Source organism: Lichenostomus cassidix, chromosome 3 (genome assembly GCF_008360975.1).
Source record: "Lichenostomus cassidix isolate B80296 chromosome 3, HeHo_3.0, whole genome shotgun sequence".
NCBI lineage: Eukaryota > Metazoa > Chordata > Aves > Passeriformes > Meliphagidae > Lichenostomus > Lichenostomus cassidix.
In genome coordinates this window covers 9,279,525-9,304,745 of record NC_139483.1, presented here as the reverse complement: position 1 = coordinate 9,304,745, position 25,221 = coordinate 9,279,525, and the positions used below count along the sequence as shown (strand labels likewise).

Genomic DNA, 25,221 nt, shown 5'->3' with positions numbered 1-25,221 from the left:
TGTGATAACTGCATCTCCTTGTCTAGCTCCACTGATGTTAGTGGCTTATCAGGGGTGTATCAGCCCCCCATACTGTGTTGTAACTCTCTTAAACTAAAAGCGTGCTGCTTTGGTTTTTGTTTCTGATCTTCACCAGGGACCGAACCACCACAGTTGTGAATGTGGAAGGGGATGCCTTAGGAGCAGGCATCCTCAACTACCTGAATGAAAAAGAAAAAAACAGAAGAGACAGAGAGCAGGAGCTAAAGGAAGTCACCGTAGAAGCAATTGCTAACAGCAAGTCTGAAACGGAAACGTCACCTTTGGTAACCCACAAAAACCCAGTCTCCAACACAACCAGCACAGCAGACCCTGAATCCAAGGAATCAGTATTGTGAACTCGAGGCCACTCCTCAAGACCAGTCCTAGAGGTGGCCCAGGGACTTGTCAACGCACCCAGACGTTTGCAGTGCGACCAGGGGCTGGACGGCTCTTGGAAGTGCTCAGTTCCAGTCTGTTATGAAATATGCTGGCCTGGGGAAGGGGAGGGAGGTGGGGTGGGCAGAGAAGGGGTGTTGAGAAGGAACACTCGCTTTATAATAGTATTTTGATAGTTTATATGTGTGCATGTATACGTGCTGCACGGGCACACGTGTACATGTATGTGAGAACTGCCGCTGAGGCTTCTGGTGTAACAAGGCTTCCGTTAGTGAAGGCTCAGATGAGTTGGACATAGGGAGGTAGACAAACCCAGTATGTGCTTTTTGTAGGGAAAATTTAGTGAGCTTATTTTTGCTGCTGTTTGAATGGAGAAGCAGTCTAGAAACTCCAGAGTGGGTGAAAATGTTGCTTCAATTTATTTTCTAGCCTGGAAGCACTTACTGACCATTACAGCCATGATATGAAGCAACATTTTTCTCCCACTCCCCTTCCTCTCGTGTTCTCCGATCCATTAAAAACGTCAAGTATGTCCTTAAAACTAGCTGTTTTCTATTTTAAACTTTTTATTCATTTCATAGCTAAATTAATAGCTTATAGGGACTTGTTTCATTCTCCTACTGCATTGCAGCTAATAGCAGCTTTCCTGCCTTTTGGTCAGTAACTCCCAAGCTGTGGGACCAAACACAGGGTATCTTCATGCAGGTCAAGGACTGGTTTCCTCCTTTTCTCTAACCAAGCTGTTAATGAAAAAATCCAGAGGAAACACAAATTTTGTTAAAGTAATCCCTTTGGGGCTGAAAAAAAATGTAGAGTCTGTTCCAGCATTAGTATGTGTGAGGCTTGCCTGTGACAACATCCACAAAGTCAGTTCCCTTCATGAAAACACACATGATCCTCTGCTAGCACACCACGTCCTGCTCATGTTTATTTAGTGGGTCAATGCAAACAACTTTAGTCATACTCCTCTTCCAGCAAAATTGAACAGGGGAGGAAAAATTTTGCACACACATCATGTGGAAACTGATGACAGGCAAGTCTGAGTCTTGGCTTGAGAAGGGAAGAGGTGAGTTTATAACCCCAAGTAGTTCAGTGATCTCCGTGTGGGAGCTGGCTACCTGTTCCTGCTAGGAATTTGGTCCTGCTGTAAATGTTCTTCTGGCAGCAGTTTACTTCTAGTAATTCTGGGTGGTGCTGGGCCAGGGTAATGTTTTAATGGCAGATGGTAACCTTTGCTTGAGGCTCAGCCAAATGCTTCTGGATTCTTATTCCTCCTTTTTGCCTTTACAGTGTCCTTCCTGAATTTGCATCCCAAACCTGAACAAAGTCTGGCAGACTCATTGCAAAGATCTTGTTGATTTATCTTGGCTCTTTGGATGCCAAATAGTTAAAAAAATATGATGGTACACATGCCAAGATTTCTGGACTTGTAATGTTTGCCCTTGACTATTTCAACAAGAGATTGCATGGGGTCAATCTCCATCTATGTATTCCGCAATACATATTTACACTTAGCTTTGATAAAAAATAACACTAAGTCTCCCTTTTTCTTTCTCCTCTCTTGCTTCAGAGGAATCTATTCTGGGAAGATACCAGCACTAGGAAAAGGCAACTCCAATTCTATAGCAGCAGCTGCCTTCCTTTGCCTACCTTTCCCTGGTAAGGGACCCAATGAATTTTGCAGAAAGACGCTCAGAGTGAGATGTGGCCACCCCTGAGAGTGCAGTGAGTGCATCATGACTGGCTGGTTAATCCTGTGCACTGGAGCCATGCAGACAATCCAAGTAGGAAAGGATTAGTCAGCCCACTGGGAAACTGCAGGTGGAGCTTCTTTTTAACCAGTTTATTTATAACCGTGTCCACAAAATTTGGTCATTCCTTGGCTCATCTTCGAAATGGAAGGAGACAAACACAATTCTGTAGGGACATCTCTTGCCGAGCAGATCAACTTTGCATTTCTTCCCATTAGAATCATTCCAACTCCTTTCAACTCAGGAAACCAAAAGGACACTTTTAAGTCTTAAGTATCTCTTTGAAAAATCTGAATGCACCAGAACCCCAAATGCTTTGATTTTAAAGCAGTAAATCAATGTTTCAAGGAAGCTGCAAAATCCTAACTGTTCCCTGTGGGCTGGGTTCTGTAGTTGCATTTTATCCCCCATCAGATATATAACTCCTGTGCTTTTGTGAGACCCCCTGAAATACTGCACACAGTTCTGGTGTGCCCAACATAAGGACATGGAACTGTTGAAGTAAGTCCAGAGGAAGGCCACGAAGTTAAGAGAACTGGAGCATGTTCCCTGCAAAGACAGGCTGAGATAGCTTGGGCTGTTCAGCCCAGAGAAGGTTGCATAGCAACCTGCCAGTATCTGAAGGGGGCCTGCAGGAAAGCCAGAGAGGGACTCTCTTTCAGGAGCTGTAGTGGGTAGGACAAGAGCCAGTGGGTACAAACTGAAAGAGATGAATTTTGGTGAGATACTGGAACAGGTTGCTCAGGGAGGTTGTGGATGCCCCAGCCCTGACAGTGTTCAAAGCCAGGTTGGATAAGGTCTTGAGTAACCTGGTCTAGTGGGAGGTGTCCCTGCATGTGTCAGGGGGGGTTGGGACTGGATAATCTTTAAGGTCCTTTCCAACCCCTTAACATTCTGTGGTTCTATGATGCTCTCCTGCACCATGACACATGCAGCTGTGGATCAGGACATGAGAGTGAGCAGCACTCAAATAACAATTCCATGAAGCATCACAGCTTCATGAGTAGAGCAGAACACATCTCTTTTTTTTCACCCTGAAGCTGCTGTTGCCAACAGGTAGAAGTACTGACCTGGGCAAACCCAAAGGCTGGGCTTCCTTGCAGGCAGCACCTTGCCATTGCCATGTTATCCTTCTTCCCTATAATGCTGCAGCTGGAGTGTGCCTCATCCTTGTAGCAGCATGCCATAGGCTGTGGCACATTATTCCTTTCAGGGGATCCCAGGAAATGGAAAATTAAAGCAAATAGCCCAGTATTTGTATTTTCCAATAACAGTGCAGAAGCTCAGAGACTTTGCTGAACACCTCTCCCAGTCCTCCTGATGTTTTGCATCAATGTGAATGTCTAGTCCCATGTAAAGCTTGTTAGAGCAGTCAGATTTAAGGAGGTGAAATAATTTTCATAGCAGGAATTTAATCAAGGAAATCTGACATTCCATCTCCTGGAAACATATATCATAGTATTTTTATGAACCATGAGTATTCAGCTCTTAACCTGCCAGAAATCTGTAGTCTTACAGAAGCTCTACTTTAGACTTACAAATGTGCCAGTTCTTCTGTTGTTTGTGCACTACAAGAGGGATCCATGGAAGCAGGAGTGCTGGGTAACTACTGCTTGTCAGAACATCTTCTTGGTCATTTTTTGTATAATTTGTGTCAAAATTTACATTTCTTGTTTTTCCATGATGTTCCCATTCCTCACAATAGGCATGATGCATTCTAGAACTCTCTGCCTGGATTGTTTTCTTAAGGTAGGAATATGAGAGATCCAGTATTGCACTCTCAGACTGTAAGAAAAGTGACACATTCCAACAGCTGCCACTGTAACAATGTGGATCCTGGTGGAAAGCCTAGTGGATGAGATAGAAGGCTTGCCATTTGCTTCAAGTAGTCAAGGTCTTCAGGTAAGGCCACTGGGAGGAAAAATGAAAGGGCTGTTGAGGGATGTGCATTTTAGATGCTGTTCTTGACCTGCAGTGTAATGTGTTACACGGGGATATTCCTCTTCATGAGGCTGTGAGCTGAGAAGGTGCTCAGGAGCTTTGCAGGTGCAGCCAGGGATATCTGCTCTGCTCTGCTCTCACCCAGGCACTCCACAAATCTGGTGCCAGTGTGGTACATAACTCCAATATGTCTTGACTGGACATATATTTCTGCTCTCCTGACATGACTGTAAATAGGAAACCTTTAGTCAGTTCCTTTTTCTTTTAAGAAAAAATAAAGTCCATCTAGAAAACGCTATTTTTCTATTTGATTTTAAGTTGGGTTTTTTTGTTTTGTTTTGTTTTTTTCCTAGAAGATACAAATTCTCTCCTCAGTTCGTGTCCTACCCTGTAGTACAGGAATTGCGTTTTGAGAGAAAGATACGGAAATCACATGGTGTGTTTCTTGGGGTGTCCTGTGCAAAGGCCAGGAGTTGGATTTGATGATCCTCATGGGTCTCTTCCAACTCAGTGGATTCTATGAGATATTGGAGAGTCTGCAAGCCTTTGGCATATGCAATCCCACTTTGTCTCTCATGCCATTTATTCTTCCACTTTTACCTTCTCTTTTTCGGTGAAGTTTCTTTGACCATTTTGAACCATCTTTTATTTCTTCTCTAGGATTGTCTTTTCACTCCATGTTTTATCACTGCCTGATCTCATCCCATTTCCTGGGATACCCTATGTTCTTTTTATGTTTCAGTGGCTCAGGATAAATGGGAGAGAGGACAGAGTTTTCAGAGCTCCAGTTTGCATTGTGCCTTGCTCCTGTCCTGAACTCAGCAGAGGTTTGTGAGCCTTGGTAATTTAGAGTTGCTGTGAGAGTGCAGAGCAGTATCTGTCTCTGACACTGAGAAAGTTGCTTGTTTTGTGCTGTGAGATGTGGCTGCAGATGCCTGAAAAGCTGCAGTGAGCAGTGGAGGGTGCCAGCACTTGACTGCTTTTAGGATATTTTTGGTAAAGATCCTGTATTCCTAAAAACTGAGTTTTAGCTGAGTCTTGGTGTTGGTAATTGCACAAGACTCAGTAATTGCAAAGGACTTCAAACTCTTCTGGGGATGTCTCTTGCAATCAGGATGGCTTTTGTGTTGAGAGCAGACTAGAGCCAATCCCAGGACTTCCCCTGCAGGGATGTGACAAACGGGACTATGTCCTTCAGACATAACAGATATGAAGCCAGCCAAAGTGCCACATCAACTGGTGAAACAATCTCTGCTTTGTCTTCTCTGGGCAGCCCTGAGGAGGCAATGCCCTGAGCTGGAGGTGGTGAGAGACTGGGGACATGGTATGAGGGGCAGGAAAGTTTCATGGTGCTTGCTCTGTTCCCATACTCTTACCTGCTGTGGCTGGTGCCAGAGATGGATATGACTCAGTGTCACCATTTCTACTCTCCTGTGGTTCCTCCTTTGCAGCAAGAATAGTGAAATCTGAGGTGCTTAGGCAGTTCCTCTTTCAGTCAAGTCAAAGTCCCTGTGATCTCTGTGACTGACCACCCAGCCATATGTTGTAAGTTGTGTCCTCGAGAGCTTGCGAAAGGGACAAAACCACCACCTCTTCTGCAGACATTTGCAGGGTTGGCCAACAATCTGGGCTAAATCTTCACTCTGGTCCTCTGCTAACACAGTGCATTTCTGCAGCCACTGTAAAGCATCATCCTGTTGGAAATGATAGTTAATCCTGACTCTCCCACAGGCAGTGAGCAATGGGCCTCAGGTACCAAGTCAAAAGACCAAAAGACAAACTCTCACCAAAGGAAAATTGTCACATCTTCATTGACTTTAACAGAGCCTTGGCAGTTTATAATCACAGAGCTGCCTGTAATGACTGATCCTGTGACAGATGAATAGCACAGAATTAGGCAGGTTGCATAAGTCCTATACGTGTGCTTCCTTTTCTGGAAATCAGGTTTACAGATATTTACCTGTCTCCCACAGGCAATAGTGTGGAAGATAGTGAATTGCAATCTTTGGAAAGCACTTTTAAGACACAGAACAGTAAATCATGAAAAATAATGAACTTTTCAAAAATCTAAAAAGAGTCAAATAATGAAAGTATGTAGAGTTGCACTGTGCTAGAGAAGGAATGACTGATAGAAAGATCAGGTGGATGCATTTGCTGGGCTAATTTGGGGGGAGCATGGGAGCTGGTGTCAGTGTGAGCTGCAGTTCAGAAAATGGATGTGACTTAGTCAAGGACAACAAGTGCCCCGTTCCATCTGCCTCCTTCCATCTCCACCTGACATGCCATGAAAGCTTAGGCTCAGGTAAATTAACAGACATCACCATGGATTCAACATCTAAATTGGGAGTCTTGACAGCTTAGTTCCTGACTAGTTTCAGTGGGAGAAAGAGCTTTTCAACTGAAAGAACAAGTTGTCTCGTTGTCAGTATGGGTGACAAAGGTGGAGAAAAAGAAGGAAGAGCTGGAGGGCCACAGGGGTACCATCACAGAAGACAGGGTAAGCAAGAGGATAAAGAAGCATCTTTTCCTTGGCATTTTGTTATGGATAGGATCAAAAAGGCTGCAGATAGTTGTCCAGTGTGTAGCAGAGACTGTGCAAATCCCTGCCTGCTGCTTGGGCGGGATTTGCAGGGAGAGGCAGGAATGCTGAAGTTTCTGAAATGCATCGTCACTGAGCAACAAGGCAGCATGCAGAGGGCCAGCGTGGAGTGAAGCTCTGATAAGCTGCTCCTGGCTGCTGGCCATGACCAGAGGAACAGCAGTACAGTTCTGGATCAGGGATTGACCCACATTCCTCCTTGTAGGATAGCCAGGACAAATGCTCCTCAGATAAATGCATGGAGACCATTATCCTCCGAGGACAAAGACCAACTTGTTATCTATGGGAGCATATTGATGAAAGCCATGTTCACTTGCTGCTTCAGTTTCTGGCAGGAGGGAAAAGGGTTTGACAAATGATCTGAAACTTTTTCCAGACTTTGGGCAACACATTGAGACAGTTGCCCTTGAATATTTTAACTCTGACAATAAGTGATCAAGAGCCTTGTTTGGCTCCCGTAGGTCTTCACATCTGAGCACTGTCTTGGGAAGTTAATGTTAACACAGAATTCATTCTCTGCAAGGGGTCTTTACAGGCATTTGTGACCAGCAGGCATCAGTTCACAGCTGCACAAGTGACTGAATACAGAAAAAGGTGAAAGAACTCTCTCTTGAGTCACGTGAAGAGTTTTCAAGCAGGCTAGGAGCAGACCCTGAGTCCTGAAGCCAGGTTCATTGTTAGCTAACAACTGTCACCTCCTTAAAAAAATCTACATCTGAGGATTTATAAATATATTCTATTCAGTACAGAGCTTTCAATAGAAGAGGAAAAAGAAACTCTTTCATTCAAGAGTTCACAGTGTGGTTACTTATCAAATTATGTCTCAGTGTCAGCAGATGCATCATCCTTAACTGTTATGAAATCTCATTTGGATTTAACCTCGGACCTCGGTGCCAGCAGGAGGTGAGGACTGTGGACATATTAGCAGGCCAACAGCTCTTCTGTAAAATCCTGCTCAGAAACATTTATACTTGTCTCCCAAGGCTACAGATGCTGCTTGCAAAGCAAGTAGGGCTACTAAAAGGAACCAGCGTGAGGAAATGGATTTTGAGCCAACTCTGTTGTAATGCAAAGTTAACGTTGTGGTTTTAAGCCACGGAGACCAAGAAATTTGGTATTAGATGTTCTTTAGGGTAGCTTTCACTTGTTCCATCTGGTGAAACAACACTGAGAAAGTAATGCTCTTCTTTGACAGGCATGTATTTAGTAATTGAAACTAAACTGCATATGGCATGTGCTTGCAACTTAATTGCAGTTGTGTGTTGCAGAAGGAAATTACTAAGGGAACTCTTCTGTCAAGGAACTGTTTACACACGTCTGAATCCACTGGATTACATTCCCACAGAAAGAATTGTGTTTAACCGTAAAAAATACTCCAGATATTAACTGGTTTGGATTGTAGCATTTTTAAGAACCAAAAGGAATGCCACAAAAAGGACAGGCCAGGGCCTTCATTGATGTGCATTCATGTAATTTCCTGAGCTTTCTGTGGCTTCTGGACTTCTGATGGAGATACTTCCTTAGCAGCACAGGGGATTGGTCTGGGCCTTTTAAGATAATAATGATCACCTAAGCAGCAGTAAAGCAATGTTTTTAAAACTTCTTGGCTGTAAGTACAGGCATTTTACATGCTCAGAGTATTCTTATGATGTGGTGCCTCTAATAAAAGTGTTTTCCTAGTGGTTGGTATTGATGCAGAAGGAAACTGCCTCATGTTTTGTTCTGTTTGCCTTCTCTGTATCCCTCCTGCAGAGTCTATTGTGCTCCTTGGAGTCTGTCCAGACCCCAGCAGGATCAGGCTCCTATAGTACATAGATCAAACATAAAGATATTCTGGTCCCATGTGAGGACATGGACTGTTTCACATCCTGTTAGGAGGGGACAGAGATGTGGTTTCAGCTTTGGAGAGCGTCTGGACTGAACAAAGCCTGTTTTATTAAGGCAATACCTTAATGACATTTTACACTTAATTAGTCAAATAATTGTGACCAAGGTGGCCCAGCCCTTGCTGCCTCCCTGCTCTGCTCCACAGCAGATGCTCTGTTGACATGTCTTCCCTGAAGGCCACTGTGCAGGTGATGTGTTTGCCATCCATAAGAATTCCATTCTTTTCAGAACACAGTCTTATTTAGACTTTCTCAGTTACTATCCTGGCTCCACTCTTGTAAGGTCATGCTGTATGGGATGGAGACCATGAGTAGCATTGCAAATAGCTGAGCAAAGCTCTGGTCATGGAGATGGATGGGCCTCTGCTTCTGAACTGCTTCGTGGTTACAGCAAACTGAGATTGAGTCACTCACACTTTGTGAGGGTGAAGATTTTGATTAGGTTTTGATTAATCCCTCAGATTCAGAGATAGCAGGACCACCCCTGCACATGAGGAGTCCCCTTCTGCCTTATTATCCTTAAAGGTGCCTTGTCCTGGTTCCCTTCAGGACAAATTCCAAGTTGGCTTTCAAATATAACTATGCACCAAAGCTGAAAGACTCCATTATCCCTGGAGACAGGAGGGAGAATGGGATGTCCTGGTGTGAGACAAGGAAAGTGGTTTTCTTTTCTTTATCCTGTGAGCTCTCTGACAGCAGTCCTGAGGTGTGTATGTGTGCGTGTGCTTTTATTTCTACCTGAACACAAATTGTTCTAATTAGGAGGGAGGATTCTTGTGTTTTTATATGCTACACCATTTGATTAATTACTTTAATAAAAAGACAGATGAACTCTGAAATTCACTGCCATCTGCTCCAGTACAGTCCAGTATCGCTGATACAAATCTATCTGCCTTCAGGTTAAACCCTTGTGCTTAGAGTAACCACTCCATTGAGGAAGTGTTTGTGCCACGTGGGTGTGTTGATCCTTGTGAACATCTATAGCTGTTCCTCTTTTAAAGCTGTGGGTTTCATCCACGTGACTCTGTATCAGCCTTTCCATTGTCTACCGAGAACAGATGTGTGTGCACATATGCAAAAAATAGACCATATTGCTGTGTCTGGGGGTGTGTGACTCTGGGGCAGATGTTACAGATGTTTGTTGTGTGCTGTACCCTTGGGAGTAAGAACTCCCTGCCTAACTGGGGAGCAAACAGTCCTGTGGCTCAGCATGGGATGGTTTGTTGTATTAGGAGGGTGACACAATGGGATACTCTCTTTTTCCCTTCTCTCATGGAAATGTATATTTGTTCTCTCTTTGTGTAGCTTCACAATCTAAAATAAAAACCGCCCCAAACAGAATTCATGTTTCCACCTTTGTTTGGAGAAGGCCTGGCCCTTTACTTGGATCAGCCTTGCACAGGCAGTGGGACATCCTGCTGGAGCAGGCTCTCAGGCTCTGTCACCCAAGCAAAGGCTCCTTTGGAAATGGCCCTGAATGAGAATTGTGCAGCTCGGTGTTCGCCTCCACTTTCCCAGACTCTGCCTTTTGTTGGCATGCTGGTGTCACTGACTGTCAGCATTTAACCCTTGCCCTGCTGGCATTTCTCCAGTCCTTCTGCACAGGTACTGGGCTCTAAAGAGGCCTTGGGAGAGCCTGGATCACTAGTTGTGCTGTGGTGGGGTAGAATGGCTAACAGACAGACCTGCTGCCTCTTCCAAACTAACTGACTTTGTTCCCTGGAGAAGGATTGAGCAGTGGGAATAATCATTAGGAAATGCTTTTCAATAGGTAGCTGAGCTGCTAAATGCTGGGTAATTTTACATTTGCCACATAACAGTCTGTCTGAGCAGTGTGCTGGATTCAGAATTGAGGGCCTGGGTTTGCCATCTATGTGGGTTTGATGCAGCTTTTCCATTAAAAGCTTATATTTCTCCAAAGGGTGGATTCTGTCCTGAGATGCACACGCATAACATCACAAATCCTGGAAAAAAAAAAACCAACCTACTCTGTAAGTGTAGATTGGTTCATTTCAAGCATTAAACTCCCAGAACAAAGAAACAAGGGTGCAAGAATTGCAAGCACCAGAAGAAAGAAGCATAATTTGAGCAGCCTGCCCATATATGACTTACAAATTGTGACTGCTGTTATGCCCTGGTATGTGAATCTTACAAAACCATCAGTGTGGTGGTTGCCAAAAAGCCTGTCTGATTCCATGGTTGTGTTTTTGGCTTCTCACTTCCCAGCTGAACCCCTGAGGAGATACCTGGAGGAAAGCTAGAGCAGGGAGATGTCCTCTGGGACCAGAACCTGGAGCCATTCATATGTCAGCTTTGCATACAGGTTTTCTGAAGTCATCTCAGGTAAGTGGTGGTTGTCAGAGCCACAGTGACTTGCCATTTGAAACCCATGAAGCTTTATAAGACCCATGGAAAAGGTGGAATGGGTGCTTGTCTTTAAAAGAGAACTGATTTAAGCCTCAGAGTGAGTCCCAACTGCCTCCAGCCTGACATTATTAGCATTTTTAGGCATTATTATGGATAAATAGATAGAGTTTCCTATGATATTTCAACAAAGAGATAAAAGTAGGATAAACGTTCTAATTAAAGTTTAATGATTTTGTTCTGGTTTTCTACCACCACCTACAAATCTGGCCACCTGCTTTCCAATTTCTTAATTTCATCTTTTTTTTTTTTTTTTAAAGAGGAAAAAAATAGCATTTTTGGGAAAATGCTCCTCACTTCTTTCTTCTAAGAAGCTCTAGGCAGGCAACACACATCTCTCTCATTCACATGAAGAAAAGCATTTAAAAGTAAATTTATTACAAAAGCCACTGCTATTGTTCTAACTTAATATTTGCAGAGGAAATCCAGTTATGGCCAATGAGCAGATTAGTCCTTTTTTTTTAATCCCCAGTTTGTCTGATTAAGGTAGATATAATTATAGGGAAGTGCTTTGTGAGTTAAACAGAAGACAATACCATTTGTTCTGCCCTGAAATGAATGGTTTGATTCACACAGGTTGTGTGATACAGCTGCACCAACTGGTCACCTTTAAAATGTGTAGGTTTGTTGAAAGTCAATTCTCTGCTATGTCCCCGTTACGAGCATTGAAGTAGCATTGAATCATTGTAGGAGAACTTACAGAAGGGGAATGTGGTATTTATTTATATTTTAAGCTCATTTTAGCTACCTGCACTGGTTCTCCTACAGTTTCATTCATTCACAAGCAACAAGTTCAGTCCAGCCCAAATCACTTGTGTGCAACATACACCACAAGGGATGATGCCTGTGAATTCTTTACTAAACCTCCCAAGTTTTGGGCCGTTCTTTAACAATCTTTAACAATTAATAGTTGTTTTGTGATGATCCTTTGCTGCAATCTCCCTTCCTGCCTGCTGCAAGGGAGGGGAATGGGAGATGTGATGTGCTGCCATTCTCCTGCTGTCAGAGAGGAGGCTCTTCAAGTGAGTTGTCTGTGCTATGGTCTTAGCAACAGCTCAAATTATCAATCACAAATTTTTTGTTGTTGTCATTTGTTATAAATTCAAGTCATTCTTACCCTACCCCCTAGCTCTGCTATTTCTTCTGGCACTTACATAAACAGATTTTAATTTGTACCAATCCCAATATTTCTCTTACAAATCTCTGTGTTCACAACTGGTTCCTGCAGATCCCAGCTCTTGATTCTGCTAAGGACAACATACAAATGGCAAAGGGCCAAGACATCCCAGCAATTAGAATGAAAAATAAGTTGCTCACATTCCCCTGCTGAATGCAGCAGTAAAATCTCACATTTAATAAGTAAACTTAATTCAGATTATTCACTGCACATTATAATTCACATTGATGAGAAGTTGCCACCACCTCTTAACCACTTGGCTCCTATTTCTTTCACAGCAACTTGTTACCTTCCTCCAAGAGGAAAGGCAAAGCATCCAGACCACACCAGCTCCATCTCATTCACCCCCTCTGCTCCACAGCACCTGGCCCTGGTCTGCAGCTGTGTGAGTATTTAGAGGGCCTGGGTAGAGATAAAGAGATGCTGTGAGGGAATACAAATGCCTGGAACCCCTGCCTTTGTGGCTATATCTGCCATTGCTGACAAGCTGGCCAGGCTGTTCGTGGTGTGATGGGCACATCGTGTGGCCAGAAAGGAGAAGTGCACTTTCTGTTTGACCTTTTCCTGGGGCTAAATCCTGCCACTCGGTCCAGCTGTGCAAACAAGTGGTAAAAGGACTCAAATTGCCCAGCTGCTAGCACTGGACAACACACCCACCTCTGCACTTCTATGCTGACGCAAAAATACTTGTCATTGTGGTTTTCCTTCTGTTCTGTATTAATCCTGCCTTACATGTTTCATTTGTCAGCTGCCATGGGTGTGCTCAAGTCATATTTTCAGGTGCTTCTCCAAAATCAGGAAGAAAAAGCAGCAGCTACCTTCTCTAGGAAATACTCAGTGCAGTGATGATGTAGAGGAGTGATGGGAAGTGTCCTCTACAAGTCTTCTCATGGCTTTATAAAGAAGCTAAAGCAACATGGCTGAGCTTGAACCTGCTTATTTGGACATTACCAGAGCAGCTGTCCAGCTAAATGACTGGATTCCTTGAGAGCCTACTGTAGTTTCAGGACCATAAGTAGCTGATTAGTGACTCAAATGTCAGAACAGAGAAAATCTGCAGGCCCTACCTGGAGAAAAAGGTCTGGGAAAATGGAAGAGCTCAGGCTGAAATTCACAGCAACATCAGAAAATTTGAGAGAGAGTCTGGGAAACAGATGATGGAAAGAATTAATTTAGATAAGAGTAATTACCTGCACTAATACTGGTGGGAAATAGTAGGTTAAGGAGCAGGATCAGAAAGTTATGGGCAGTCAGAAGCAGGAGTCCTGTGCTGTGAATAAGGCAGATCCTGTTCCAGGGTGTGTAAGCAGGATCACAGCCTGGACTACCACACCAATTCTGCCTAAGCACAGCCAAGCCCATGCTGGAGCTTTTGACCAATGCTGAGCTTGAAATAAATGTGGCCCAAGGAGTGAGAATCAAGAGGAGAACAAAGAGAAATCAGGGTGGAAATCCTGACCTCTGGGGAAAGGAAAAGGGTTTTTAGCCTAGAGATGAGGAGGACAAACACCTGCAAACACCTTTCAGAGAAGGGTTAGGCAGAGGAAACAAAGTCCTGAGCAGTTTGTTTGAAGACTAATTAATATTGTTATCAATGATCTGGGAACAGATGGGTTAGGTCCGAGCCCTGCATTTGCTGACGTCTCATCCATCCCAAACATTTGCACTGTGAGACTGAAATTTGATGCTGAAGATGGTGTAGATGCTATGCAAGAACACATGGTGCACCTCCAGGCTTCAGGTTTCATCCCAGAGAGCTCCTGTAGCATGAAACCATTCGGGGTAGAAAGAAATAACAAATTGATGTGCCAAACACTCTGGAAAACTGCAGGTCACCAGTTAGGAGCATATTAAAACTGAATACACACAAGTGGTGTTCAGGATTGATCCAGTTCTTTACAAAAACCGTGGATATTCCCACCAACAAGGTAGCTTCTCATATATCTGAAATACACTGCGTTCCAATCTGATCATTGTAAGGAAGCTCTACTTCACATCATAGATATGGAGATTACTGCTGAATTGTTGCATCCACAGGTGCAGAGAAATAATTTGGTTTTGCTGGAAAAACCTATATTTGAAAGAATCTTGAGGTCTCAAATCAGCAAGAAAATATCCTTGTTTGTCTTTGCCAGCCTTGAGTAACTTTGGGTGGGAGTTTGGCTGGCTTGACCCTTTATTATAGATCAAACAAGCCAGTTTCTCTTCAGCAAAGTTCCTAACAACAAGGGCCAGATGGCCAGCAGAAGAAAATCAGTATCGTTCCCCTGAATTTCTTAAATAATCTCTCCTTTAGTTCACCAGCTGATTCCCCCCTTGTTTACTGACACCCACTCAGCCCAAGCCCAAGGGGAGGGGAAAGATTTCTCTGGCTGTTCTCGCAGACATCCTGGCACTTGTTTGATCGGGGGGCGGAACAGGACGCAGACCTTTCCTGCCGGGTGCTGTTCAGCTCCCAGAACAATGCCTGGCAGCTCCCGAGTAATTCAAACCGGCTAGAAACAGCCCAGCCTGTGGATGAATCATGACCCATCCGTGTTTGCTTCCGCCTTTCCACTCGCCTGGAATCAGCACGGCCTCTACTGGCAGGCGGGCAGCTCCCCGGAGAATAAGCAATAAACAACATTTTAAAGGGATTTTCTTTCACTAGGGCTTTGCCTATGTGAATTGCAATAAAAAGCCAACTCTCCAAAGTGTGCATCGGGGGCAGAGGGATTTGCAGCTTGCCGGGAGACTTGCTGTAGCATTCATCAAAGAAACTCCAAATACAGAAATATTACACAGGAACAGAGATGATCTGGGCTTTTTCTTGGCTATGAGTTTTTCTGAGAGCGCACACCATGTTACACTGCAGTGTCACAGCCCTGCTTCTTGAAGCAGCCCTGGAAAATATATTCCCACTGTGTTTCTCCAGGGAGAAAAAGCAAGATCCTCCAGGATGTAAATGGGGCTGGCTCCACTGGGTGCAGGAGAATAAACCCAGTTCACTGGAAATGTGGACCATAACACAGGGGTGGCAGAGCTGGAGCATGCTCTGCCCCAGGAGCCCAGTACTGAAGCAGTAGCCAGGCACTTGGGATACCTGTGCTGTTCTACTCACCCTGCTGCCAAACTGAATCAGCAAACCCAGGATGTCTCTTTGGTCCTTCCTGGTCTAAAGCTGGGGACAATGTTGTCCATAAAGGGCTTTATCAGATGACTGACCTCTAGAAAATCTCGGCATTATCTAAGAAACAATCTCCAGGAGCAGGTGACATGGACAAAAACCGGAATTAGCCAATGGACAGCAACAAGGGGAAAGGTTTGTATTGCTACATTATATGGGAACTTGTCAAATTATGTCTGCTCCAGCTGCCAAAGAAGGGTCTGGCCAGCTACAAACCCCAGAGCAGCCTGCTTTAAAGCGTGGCATGGGACCTTCCCAGAAAGCTGCCCCCAGTGCAGGGCACGGCCGGCATCCCACAGGGCTCATCCCTAGGACAGACCACCCGAGGGAGGTGTTTCACCGGCACCTCCTCCTGCAGCCGCGCCTGGAGGATAGCGAGATCCCTCTTCCAGTCGTGCCTCGCGCAGGGCCAGTTTCAGGCCATTTCCAGCGCAGGAGCAGCGCGGTGACGCCGCCAGGGCACAGCTTAACCCGGGAAGGTCAGTGTGGGGCCGCAAGGAAGCACCGTGGCGTTGGGAAAGCTCCTCAAGGGCACACCGGGATTCTCCTGCCCAGCGGGCCCGGCAGGCAGCGGGGCGGGGCCGAGGGTAGAGGGCGGGGCCGAGGGTAAGGGGCGGGGCCGGGCGGGCGGAGGGGCGTGGCCAGCGCGTGTCTCCCTCCCGCCCCTGCCGTCTCAAGCCGGGGTCACCGCCGGCCGCGGGGCGGGGCCGCCGCGAGCTCCTCTCCCATTGGCTGCCGGGCGGCGGGGGCGCGCGCGCTGACGCAGCCGGCGCTGCCATTGGCTGGCGGCGCTGTGAGGGGCGGGGCGGGCCGGCGCTGGGTGAGTGAGGGTCGGGGGGCGCCTGAGGGGCGCGGGGGGGAGCGTGGGGGTGCCGCGCCGCTTTCCCTTGGGAATCCCGCTGCCCCGCGACCGCCGCCTCCTCGGCCTCACTGCCTGCATTTCTTCTCTTTTGGTTAATTGCCGGGTTGTTTCTGGCGGCGGGCAGGCTTTCGGGGCAGAAAGCGGGCAAGGGAAGGAGCAGGAAATACCGACCCGCAGATCCCGCAGGCCTGAGGGGGCGAGAGCGTTGTGGGTTTTCCCCAAAACAACCCCAAAATTGCTCGCCAGGCAAAGCAGAGCTGGCGGGAGACGGAAATTCCATCAGCATCCGCTGCGCTCACCGCATTCCATCAGGCAGGCGATCCTGAGGGAGCTGCTGCTGGGATAGAGCCCTCATTGTCCGCCGGGCTCTGGCAGCGCCCCGGCCGGCAGGCCCTGCCGACCGCGGGAAAAAACTCGGGGATCGCTTTTCGGGAGAGATCCCTGCGGGCCTCCCTTTGAAATGAATGAAGCAGCACCACTGTCTTCCTCCGTTATCTGAAATCAAGGCCACGGGTGCTGTTTCTGTGAGACAATCGAGGGCTTGGGTGTAGCTGGGAGTTTTGGCTGTTTTCCTGCGCTTTTGAGGCCAGTGGAAAGTTTCCACCGTGCCTAAAGCTGTGGTCGTACATCCCTCCTCAGTCCTGCTCGAGGATTTGGGATTGCTTCTTCCCATCTTGGTGCGTCGCTGCCACTGGCAACCTGACCTCTGAATTTTTGTGGGATTGTTGGAAAATGGTGAGAAACTTCGTTTTCTAGACGCTCGTGTAGTTGGGAGTTGCGCTTAGTGGCAGTAGTGTTGTCACATTGTTGTTAAATATGACTTTTTGCCCGGTTGTTCTGTGTGTGGGATGTGTGTGACATCCTGGTCTAGTTTGTGTCCGGGTTTGGTTTGGATATCCAGCTCCCTCTGAAGTTAATTGAAATCAGCTGCCTGAATTAGAGACTTTGGAAAACGCAGGGAGATCTCTGGTGTCCCTTTAAATACCCTTACAAATCCTGCAGTAAGCAGATTTACTCTCACTCCTATGTATTGGCAGGTTTCCTGGTTTCTCTTTAGCATCCAATTAGCTTCTGGAGATTTAATGAACCTGTGAACCAGCACTTGCTCTTTTTTTAAAGACCAATGGCATCGTGGAAATGTAAATCACTGCATGCTGCCTTTGTAAGATAACAAACCATCTTAAGTTCAGAATATTTGCCCTCCTCCACACAGTTAGGAAACTAACTGTGGGTCATGACCTGTAAGTTTTATTTTATGCGGCTTAACTCATGCTTTTCAGATTTAAAGTCAAGCTTCGATGTGATTTTTTACAGTTGTTTTTTCTGGGCTGACACCTGACTCAATCCACTAAATCTGGTGGAGGTAATGATGTTCAACATCTCTTTGAATTTAATGTGGCATCTTCTTAAAAATAAAGTTGTCCTGAGGGCAATTGTTAGTTACAGCACATTCACTTTAAAACTTTAAAGACTGCTCTGATGTACTGTTATGCTTTTCTTTTTTTGTATATATTTTTTTTTAATTCACGTAACAAGGGTAGGTTTATTGATCACTTTTTTTACAACAACCCAGCGTTTTTGCGTGGATATGCAACCTTTCTGAGGGCAGAAAGAGAGCAGTGCAATCCATTTCATAACATGATGTGCGTAGGGTTGTCTTTGGTAGAAATCTAGGCAGGGGAGTGGGAGGGTCCAGGTGCGGGCTGGGGGCCACTGCGTGAGGGCTGGCGGAGCTCAGGCTGTGCTGCTCCCCTCGGCAGCTGCTGCCGTGCTGGATCAGCTGCCGCTCTGGGGAGGGGACAGGCGGCTGCGGGGGCTGCCGCAGGTTGTGCCTGCGCTGGGGATTTGGTCTCCCCTGGAGACCCGCCGCGTCCTCCCGCCGCTCTTTGTTCCCGAGCCCGTGGGAAAACCCCGCTTGTCGGAGGGAGGGGTGGATCATAAAACGAGGCTGTGACAAAGAGCTGACGGAGGGAGTATCAGCTTGTTTCCCACTTCCAAGTATTGTTTGGGAATTCTTTCTTTCCTCCTTTTTTTTTTTTAATTTCCTTTTAGCCGAGTTTGCTGATGATGCTCCCTTGGCTGGTCTGTTTGCTGGCACCAGCTGGGGGATTACCAGCAAAACCACTCTGCTGACATTTCCCTACTGCCAGCACCTTGGTTTGGGCTGGAGTGTTGGAAGAGGCTTTGTTGGGTCTCCTTGATTTAGCTCATGGGTTGTCCTGCAGCAGCTCCTCACTCAAGCCCAAGTGAGTGCAAGTATTTCTGTGAATTAATTTCCCAAAGAGTTAATTTCATGAATTGAGGTAGAAGCTACAGAGCTGAGCACCAGGTTTGGGTTTTACAGCCTCCTACCTTCCCCTCCAGCTTTTTATAACTACTTCTTGCTTCTGGGTGGCTTCCGCTTTAAGATTTTGGGTTTGTATCTTTTAAAAAACATTCAACTTTCCACCCCAACAGCCTTCAGAGCTCAGTCAGTCAGCTTCATGTCCTAGTTAATGATGTCATTTGGGCCCAGTGACCTCATGGTGCACAAAGTGTTGGTGACATCATGGTCCTCCATCACTGCAGGACTCTGGTGCCAGCAAGGTGTAAAGCCCAGGTTTGTTCTTGGCATGGCCAGGGCTGTGATTAGATTTTCCCTGTGTGTCACATCCTTGGAAACAGAAAATGCTGCTGAGATGTGAGGCTTTGCTCTTTCCTGTGTCCCACCTGACGTACCAGGATGCTCCTTTATCAATTTTGGGGTCTCACCCAAATCATGCTTAAGCTCTTTGTTAGTGGGCAAACCCAGTTTCTTGGCATGGAGACAAGGTGGGATGGTGCAATGCCATTGCTGTGTGCTGTCAATTTCAGAGAGCTCGAGGCTCAGCATCATCCCGTGGAAGAAGCTCTGTCCTGATGGCTGTGGATGTGGGAAAATCACCTTCTGAAGCGTCGCTGAGCGGGAAGGCCGAGGGCAATGGGAGGTGTGACTGTGCAGATGTGGAGATGGATTTCCCGGAGCTGGCGGGGAGCCTGCAGCGGCTTTTGGGGACAGAGGAAGCCAAGCCCAGCCTGCAAGGGACTGAGAGCATGGCAGTGAGCAGGCACAGTCACCTGGCCACTGGTGTTACCCAGAGAGGCTCAAGCTGCCACCCAGAAGTGTCTTCAGCATGTGCACCCGGATTCCCCAGAGCCACAGCAAACCCCTCAGGGAAAGTGACGTTAATGGATAGAGCTGCTGATGGTGGCCCCGTGCCTCGTAGAATTGGCCGCTGGTTCCACTCCTCAGAACAGCAGGTGAGAGGGTTGTACCTGCAGGTGTTGCTGCACCACTGGGACATCCCGGGAGAGGTGGGGACTTCTTTGTCAGGGCTGTCCCAGCAATGGCTTTCCACCTCTCCCATACAGAGTGTGCCCAACCCTGCCTGGGCTACCACGTGTTGGGAGGAAGGGCTTGGGTTCCAACCCAAGCTATTGATTCCATTCCTATGTTGCCAGTGCAGAGCTGGGCACTTGCTCAGGACAGTGGTCTTTAAATAGGCCTCTTGCTGCCAAATGATTCGTGCAGCTTCCCAAGCTCTCAAGATGCCTTTCCATAAAAACAAGCCCTGCTCTGGGCAGCTGCAGGCCATCCCACAGAAGGAGCAGAGCTCCACTTGCAGCCTCAGCTCATGGCAGGTCCAGGGCTGGGCTTTTATCTCCACATTCCGGCACAAAGGAGCCTTTTTTCTGGATGCTGTGCTTCATTTCATGCATGTCTCTCTCTCCCTTTCCTTTTCCACCCCATCCTCGAGCAGGTGAAGGCATCAGGCTGCTGTGACCTGGTGTCCAGCCCTCCCAGCCAGCGCAGCTCTACAGAGGAGAACATCCTTGCTGGCAGCTGCCACGGTGCCCATGTTGGCCGTCGGAGACAAAGTCTGGGAGCTCAATCCCCTTGTCCTTCCACCCCAGAGCTCCTGCGGCCCCAAACCCCGCCCAGCCCCGAGAGCACCCTGCGGAGCCGCTCCGTGCTGAGCCTCTCCGCTCTGTCCTCGGAAGGAAACGACACCTCCGAGGAGCCATCCAGAAGCTTGCCAGCCAGCACGGGTGACCCTTCTGCGGCCACCACTGCCACCCAGGAGCTGTGCTGCCGATGGGGAGCTGAAGGCAGGGCCTTGCAGAGGCTGGAGCCCCTGGGCCCTCTGCTGGATTACCGCAGCACCCTGGGGCACATCCGGGAGATCTCCTCCTACCAAGCCGATTACTGGGCCTGTGCCATTCCGGATTCGCTGCCCCCGTCTCCGGACCGCAGCTCACCCCACTGGAACCCCAACAAGGAGTATGAGGACTTGCTGGATTATGCTTACCCGCTGAAGCCGAGGTACAAGCTAGGAAGGGTGCCAGAGCCTTTCCTCCACGACTCGGGAATAGGTCTGGATAGCTTTTCTGCTTCTCCTGAGGGCACGTCCGGGTCCACCAGCATCTATGGCCGAGCTGGGCAGGCTCAGGGAAGCAGAGAAAATGGACTTTGGGAGTTTATGGCCTCTGCAGAGAGATTCTCCACCCCGAAGCCTGGAAGAAGAGGCTGCTCAGGAGCTGGCTCATACTGTGAACCTTTACCTATTGCCAAAGCATCCTTCACAAGGAGTGCTTCCTCTCATCTTTCCAGAGGTTTTTCTAAGGATGAAAGGGTGGAATCAGCTTGGCCAAGCTCACCTGGGCGCCCTGCTGCCAATAGGAGAAGCTGGGCTGCCACAGGGAGCCCTTGCCCAAACTACACAGGGCAGGCAAAAAGCAGCAATAGGTTTTTAGCCACCACCACAGTGCTCCCCCTGAGGAAAGAGTGGGAGGGTGATGAAGAATTTCTTTCCCTGCCTCCAAGACTGCAGGAGCTGGAAAGGCTGGCTCAGTTTTTGTCCAATCTTTCCTTAACTATAAGGACACCTGGGCATGACCACCATAACCTTCCACATCACAGCACAAGCCGGCAGCCCCTTTCATCCAGGTTGGCTCCTTTCGGAGAAGCAAGAGGCAGGGATGAAAGAGGGAACATTGAGGGTTATGCTGGGCTGTGGCAACACCGCAGCTCCCGAAAGCCCAGCTGGGAAAACATGGAATCATTTGGCTGGATCCATAGGGATCCTCTCCGGGGGCTTCATCTACCAGCTGGTCTCAGGGACACATTGGATGGGCTGTACCTAAATGAACCACGGATCAAGGGGCATCCAAAGAAGAGCCAGCAGACCGACTCCCTTGTTCAGTGTGTTAAGGTAGGCTGAGACTAGAAATAAAGTTTATTCTGTGAAGATCTCACATGAAACATGCCTGTTTTTATGGCACAATTAATTAAGGCTTCCTGTTCTGCATGATGTGTCCTGCCTGGCAGCTGGTGGTAATTTATGCAGGGGGGCTCACCAGAGCAGATAATTCCTTCTGATGGAGCAAGAGCCTGTCTTGCTTTCCCTGGGGCTCAGTGTCACAGGCCAGGCTGGGTGGAGATGTGGCACTCAGCTGGGTCCCCCAGCCCGCTCATCCTGCAGCACTGCTGCACCAGGCAGGAGCTGCAGCAGCTCTGAAGGGTTTCCTGATTTGTGGATTTTTATATTTTGGCCATCCTGCCACCAGCGCTGTGCTCCCACCCTCCTCTCCATTTTCTTCCCACCCCAGTGCTGGGACAAATTTGGAAACGATGCTGGGCTGTTTGCACAAGTGTTACCATGCACATAGCTGCAAATTCATCCCCTCCTCTGGTATGGAAATAACTCTGTTGATTTAAAAGGGTCTTTTCTGTATTTGTCACACCAAACTGCAGTTCCAGGGGAAAGCAGCTGAGCTTTATGGCAAACTCCTGAGGAGGAGGAGAAGGGCTTGAGCCTGCAGAGGCCCCTAGGTTGCCCCCCTGTCTCCTCTGATGCCAGCAGAGACCCCTGGGCTTCATGCAGCATCTTACAAAAATAATCCCTTACCAAGACACTTTAAAAATAAATGAAAGCACTTAATTGAATGAGACAAACCCTTGGGGAAAAAGTAACTGCAAATTAACTGCACAGCTCTGGTGAGGAGGAGGAGGAGGAGGAGGAGGAGGAGGATGAGGATATCTCTTGGGCTGGGAGGTGGTAGAGGCCAACTTCTTCCTTCAGCCTGGATGCTACCAGCCTCCAGCACCTCTGCATGCAAACATTTCATGGTGACTCTCAATTCTTGCCACACAGTGAATGCTGGGACTGTTCAAGAGTTTAAGTTAATTTTTGCCTTTTTCCTGTTGACCCTTGGTTTCCCAAGCATAGGGATGTTTGTGTGCTGGGGTGGGAGAGGAACAGGGAATGGGTGCTTTCTGAAACACCACTATCTCACCTTTTCCTCTCTCTGCCCTATGTCCATTGCAGAAACATATCCATGACCCCTTTTTTATGCTTTGTTGAGCAGATGTTCTGCTGCCAGCTGGAAGAGCTGATCCGTTGGCTGTACAACGTGGCGGATGTCACTGGCAGCTGGGTGCCACCCTCGCTGGATGCCGAGAGCCTGTCGGCATCGCTGCACCGCTACCTGGTGGGTGTCACCTTTGCCTCTGCTTCCTTCCCCCTCTCCTGTGCTGCAGGCAGCAAGCACTGGGAAGCCAGGCATCACTGGAATGGCCCAGAGTGCACTGGGTTTGCAAAGCCAAATTTGGGAGCACCGGGAACCTGCTCAGAGGAAACTGCTCACTGGGCAACCTGCCACAGGTGGGTCTTTTTCAAAAACCCTTCTAAGCAATGCTGCTCTTCTCCTTGCGTTGCCAGGAGTTCAGGAAGAATGTGGCCGACCACCGGAGCCTGACTGAGAGTGTGCTGGAGAGGGGCGAAGCTCTCCTGGACTGCATGGCATCAAATTCGCCAGGTGAGGAGGAGCACTTGTGTGGGGATGCTCATGGACACAGGTGGTGCTGGCCAAGGTATCTGCCCCCAAAATCCCTGGCCCAGCCTGGCCGGTGCCACAGCACACACAGAGTGGTTGCTCTGGTGATTTAGAAGAAGGGATTTCTAAAGGGTGAGCTGTAGCTGCAGTCACCAAAGGGGCTTTAGAGGTCCAGTGCTACATTATGGATGGGCTTTCTTGCAGAGTTCTGAAGGTTTTCTTTAAGACCCCCTATTTCTGCATCTTCATGATGAACCTGGAGCCTCCTGGGTCACTCCCCACCCCCTGCAAATGCTGCATCACAATGTGGATGGGATGAACATCACATTATTGATTTTTAACACTCGATTTCCTTCCAAAGTCTGCCTGGGCGAGCAGAGCTCTCTGCTCTGACAGACACTGAATTATCGCGTTCCTATCACCTCCATTCAGATGTTTTTGCTTTCCAGCTCTGAAAGACACGCTGGGTCTGATTGCCAAGCAGTCAGAAGAGCTCGAAAGCCACGCAGAGCACCTGTACCAGTCCATCCTGGCTGCTGTGAGCCCCGTGCAGGGCAAGGACACGGGGCAGGACGAGGGGAGTGCAGCACACAGCTGCTCCATGGGTAAGCAGGGGGAAAACCAGCCTTGCTGCAGTGGGCAAAGAGGGGAGGAAGCACAGGAAGAGAAACACTTGAATTAGCAAACACCAAACACCAGGCTGTATTGTTATTTCTTTGAATCTGTTTGGAAAGCCTGAGAAGGCAGCAGGAGAGACTCAAAATGGATACCCCTTCATGTTTAACTGTGTTGGGGCAGAGCAGTGCAGGTGAAACAGCTGATGAAACCCAAGAACATGAAGGGGGTTGATGGCAGCTCTGCAGGGACCCGGCAGGCAGGTCCCTGTCACTCAGGGCTGGGGCACGGCAACAGTCCAGCACAGACACCTGCTCCCCCCAAATCCCTTGCACAGCAGAGGAAAGATGAGGAAGGGGTATTTTTTGGCTTTGGATTTTCTCAGAAACATTCTGGTTGCTATATAATGGTGGGAAAGGGAAGCAAGTGAATTCAGGTATAAAGTAGGGGCTAGAAAACTTGTTGCTGATTTCTTAGCCATCTCCCTTCAAAGAAAACTGGATCAAAGGGTTTCAGGGGTGGCAGCCTCTAAGAAGAGGGTAACAATGTCTTAAGAAGTGTTTGGTTTGTTGTGGTTTTTGAATTGCTACCTCTACCCAGCTGTACCCTCTACACTGGTGAGATGTGGCAGTAGAGCATGGCGGTTTCTTTCTTGATCAGACTGAGGCAAACCATGGCACCAAACACCCCATTTTATTTCAGGTGCTGCCTCTGTCAGACCTAAGCTGCGTTAGCCCATCCCAGGAGGGCTGAGAAGAATTGCAGCAAGCACCAAGCCACCTCCATCACTTCTCCAGAGATGCCAGAATCTTTGTCCAGTAGCCCACGGGGCTGATTTCAGCGTGGGTTTGTGCCATGGCTTGAGAAAGGTGCTCTGTACAGCAGGTGTGTGGCTGCTGCCATGTCCAGAGTTGCGTAAGGAATGTACAGCCGGCCTTTTCTGGTTTGTTTTTTAACATAGCTTCCCTTTTTTTATTGAAGTGGGCTGTTCTGTGTTAGCAAAACGTCAGGAGCACGGAGTTTTTTAAACTGAGCAATCCATAGTGTGCCGTGAGGTCGCTAAGTAAAGCTGTGTGATTTTAATAGCCCTGTTCTCATGGTTTGTTTATGCTCGTCAAAAATAGGTGCGAGAAGCCAAGAAACAGCAACTCCTCCTGGTTCTTGGGAGCAAGCTGAAGGCCTGTTTATAATCACCACTCCCTGCTGAAGCAGAGCCTACTTAACTTTCAATTTTCTTACACATAAACACAAAAAGCCAATATACTGAATCCCAATAAAATAATAAACAAGTGAGTACAGACTGGGAGGAGCCAGGTTCTGGGTAACCTGCTGGTATCTGCTGCTGGCAGGAGGTGTGTTAGTGCTGTGCTGGTTTCCCAGGATGAAGAGCTGTGCTTTCCCCCCCTTCCAGCTACTGCAGTTAAATCACTGCTCACAACATTCATCAAGGGTTTCCAAGCCCTTTCTCCAGCAGAAAAAGGGCAGCTCTGAAGCAGGACAAGGTAAGTGGCAAAAAAAAAGTTACAGA

The 25,221-nt window shown here is 47.7% G+C and overlaps 2 protein-coding genes across 2 annotated transcripts in view; both read left to right on the top strand.

Moving 5' to 3' along the window:
• SLC1A4 (solute carrier family 1 member 4) overlaps positions 1-9,935 on the top strand; it is a 33,420-nt gene extending 23,485 nt beyond the window's left edge. The window contains exon 8 of the mRNA XM_085054306.1: positions 137-9,935. Within this exon, the coding sequence (XP_084910432.1) occupies positions 137-377 (241 nt within the window). The 3' untranslated portion in view covers positions 378-9,935. The remainder of the gene's footprint in view (positions 1-136) is intronic.
• Positions 1-24,778, top strand: part of CEP68 (centrosomal protein 68) — a 48,298-nt gene extending 23,520 nt beyond the window's left edge. The window contains exons 2-7 of the mRNA XM_085054305.1: positions 19,077-19,502; positions 20,003-21,454; positions 22,611-22,733; positions 22,964-23,060; positions 23,528-23,683; positions 24,396-24,778. Of these exons, the coding sequence (XP_084910431.1) occupies positions 19,122-19,502; positions 20,003-21,454; positions 22,611-22,733; positions 22,964-23,060; positions 23,528-23,683; positions 24,396-24,427 (2,241 nt within the window). The 5' untranslated portion in view covers positions 19,077-19,121 and the 3' untranslated portion in view covers positions 24,428-24,778. The remainder of the gene's footprint in view (positions 1-19,076; positions 19,503-20,002; positions 21,455-22,610; positions 22,734-22,963; positions 23,061-23,527; positions 23,684-24,395) is intronic.
• Positions 24,779-25,221: the final 443 nt, after the last annotated feature.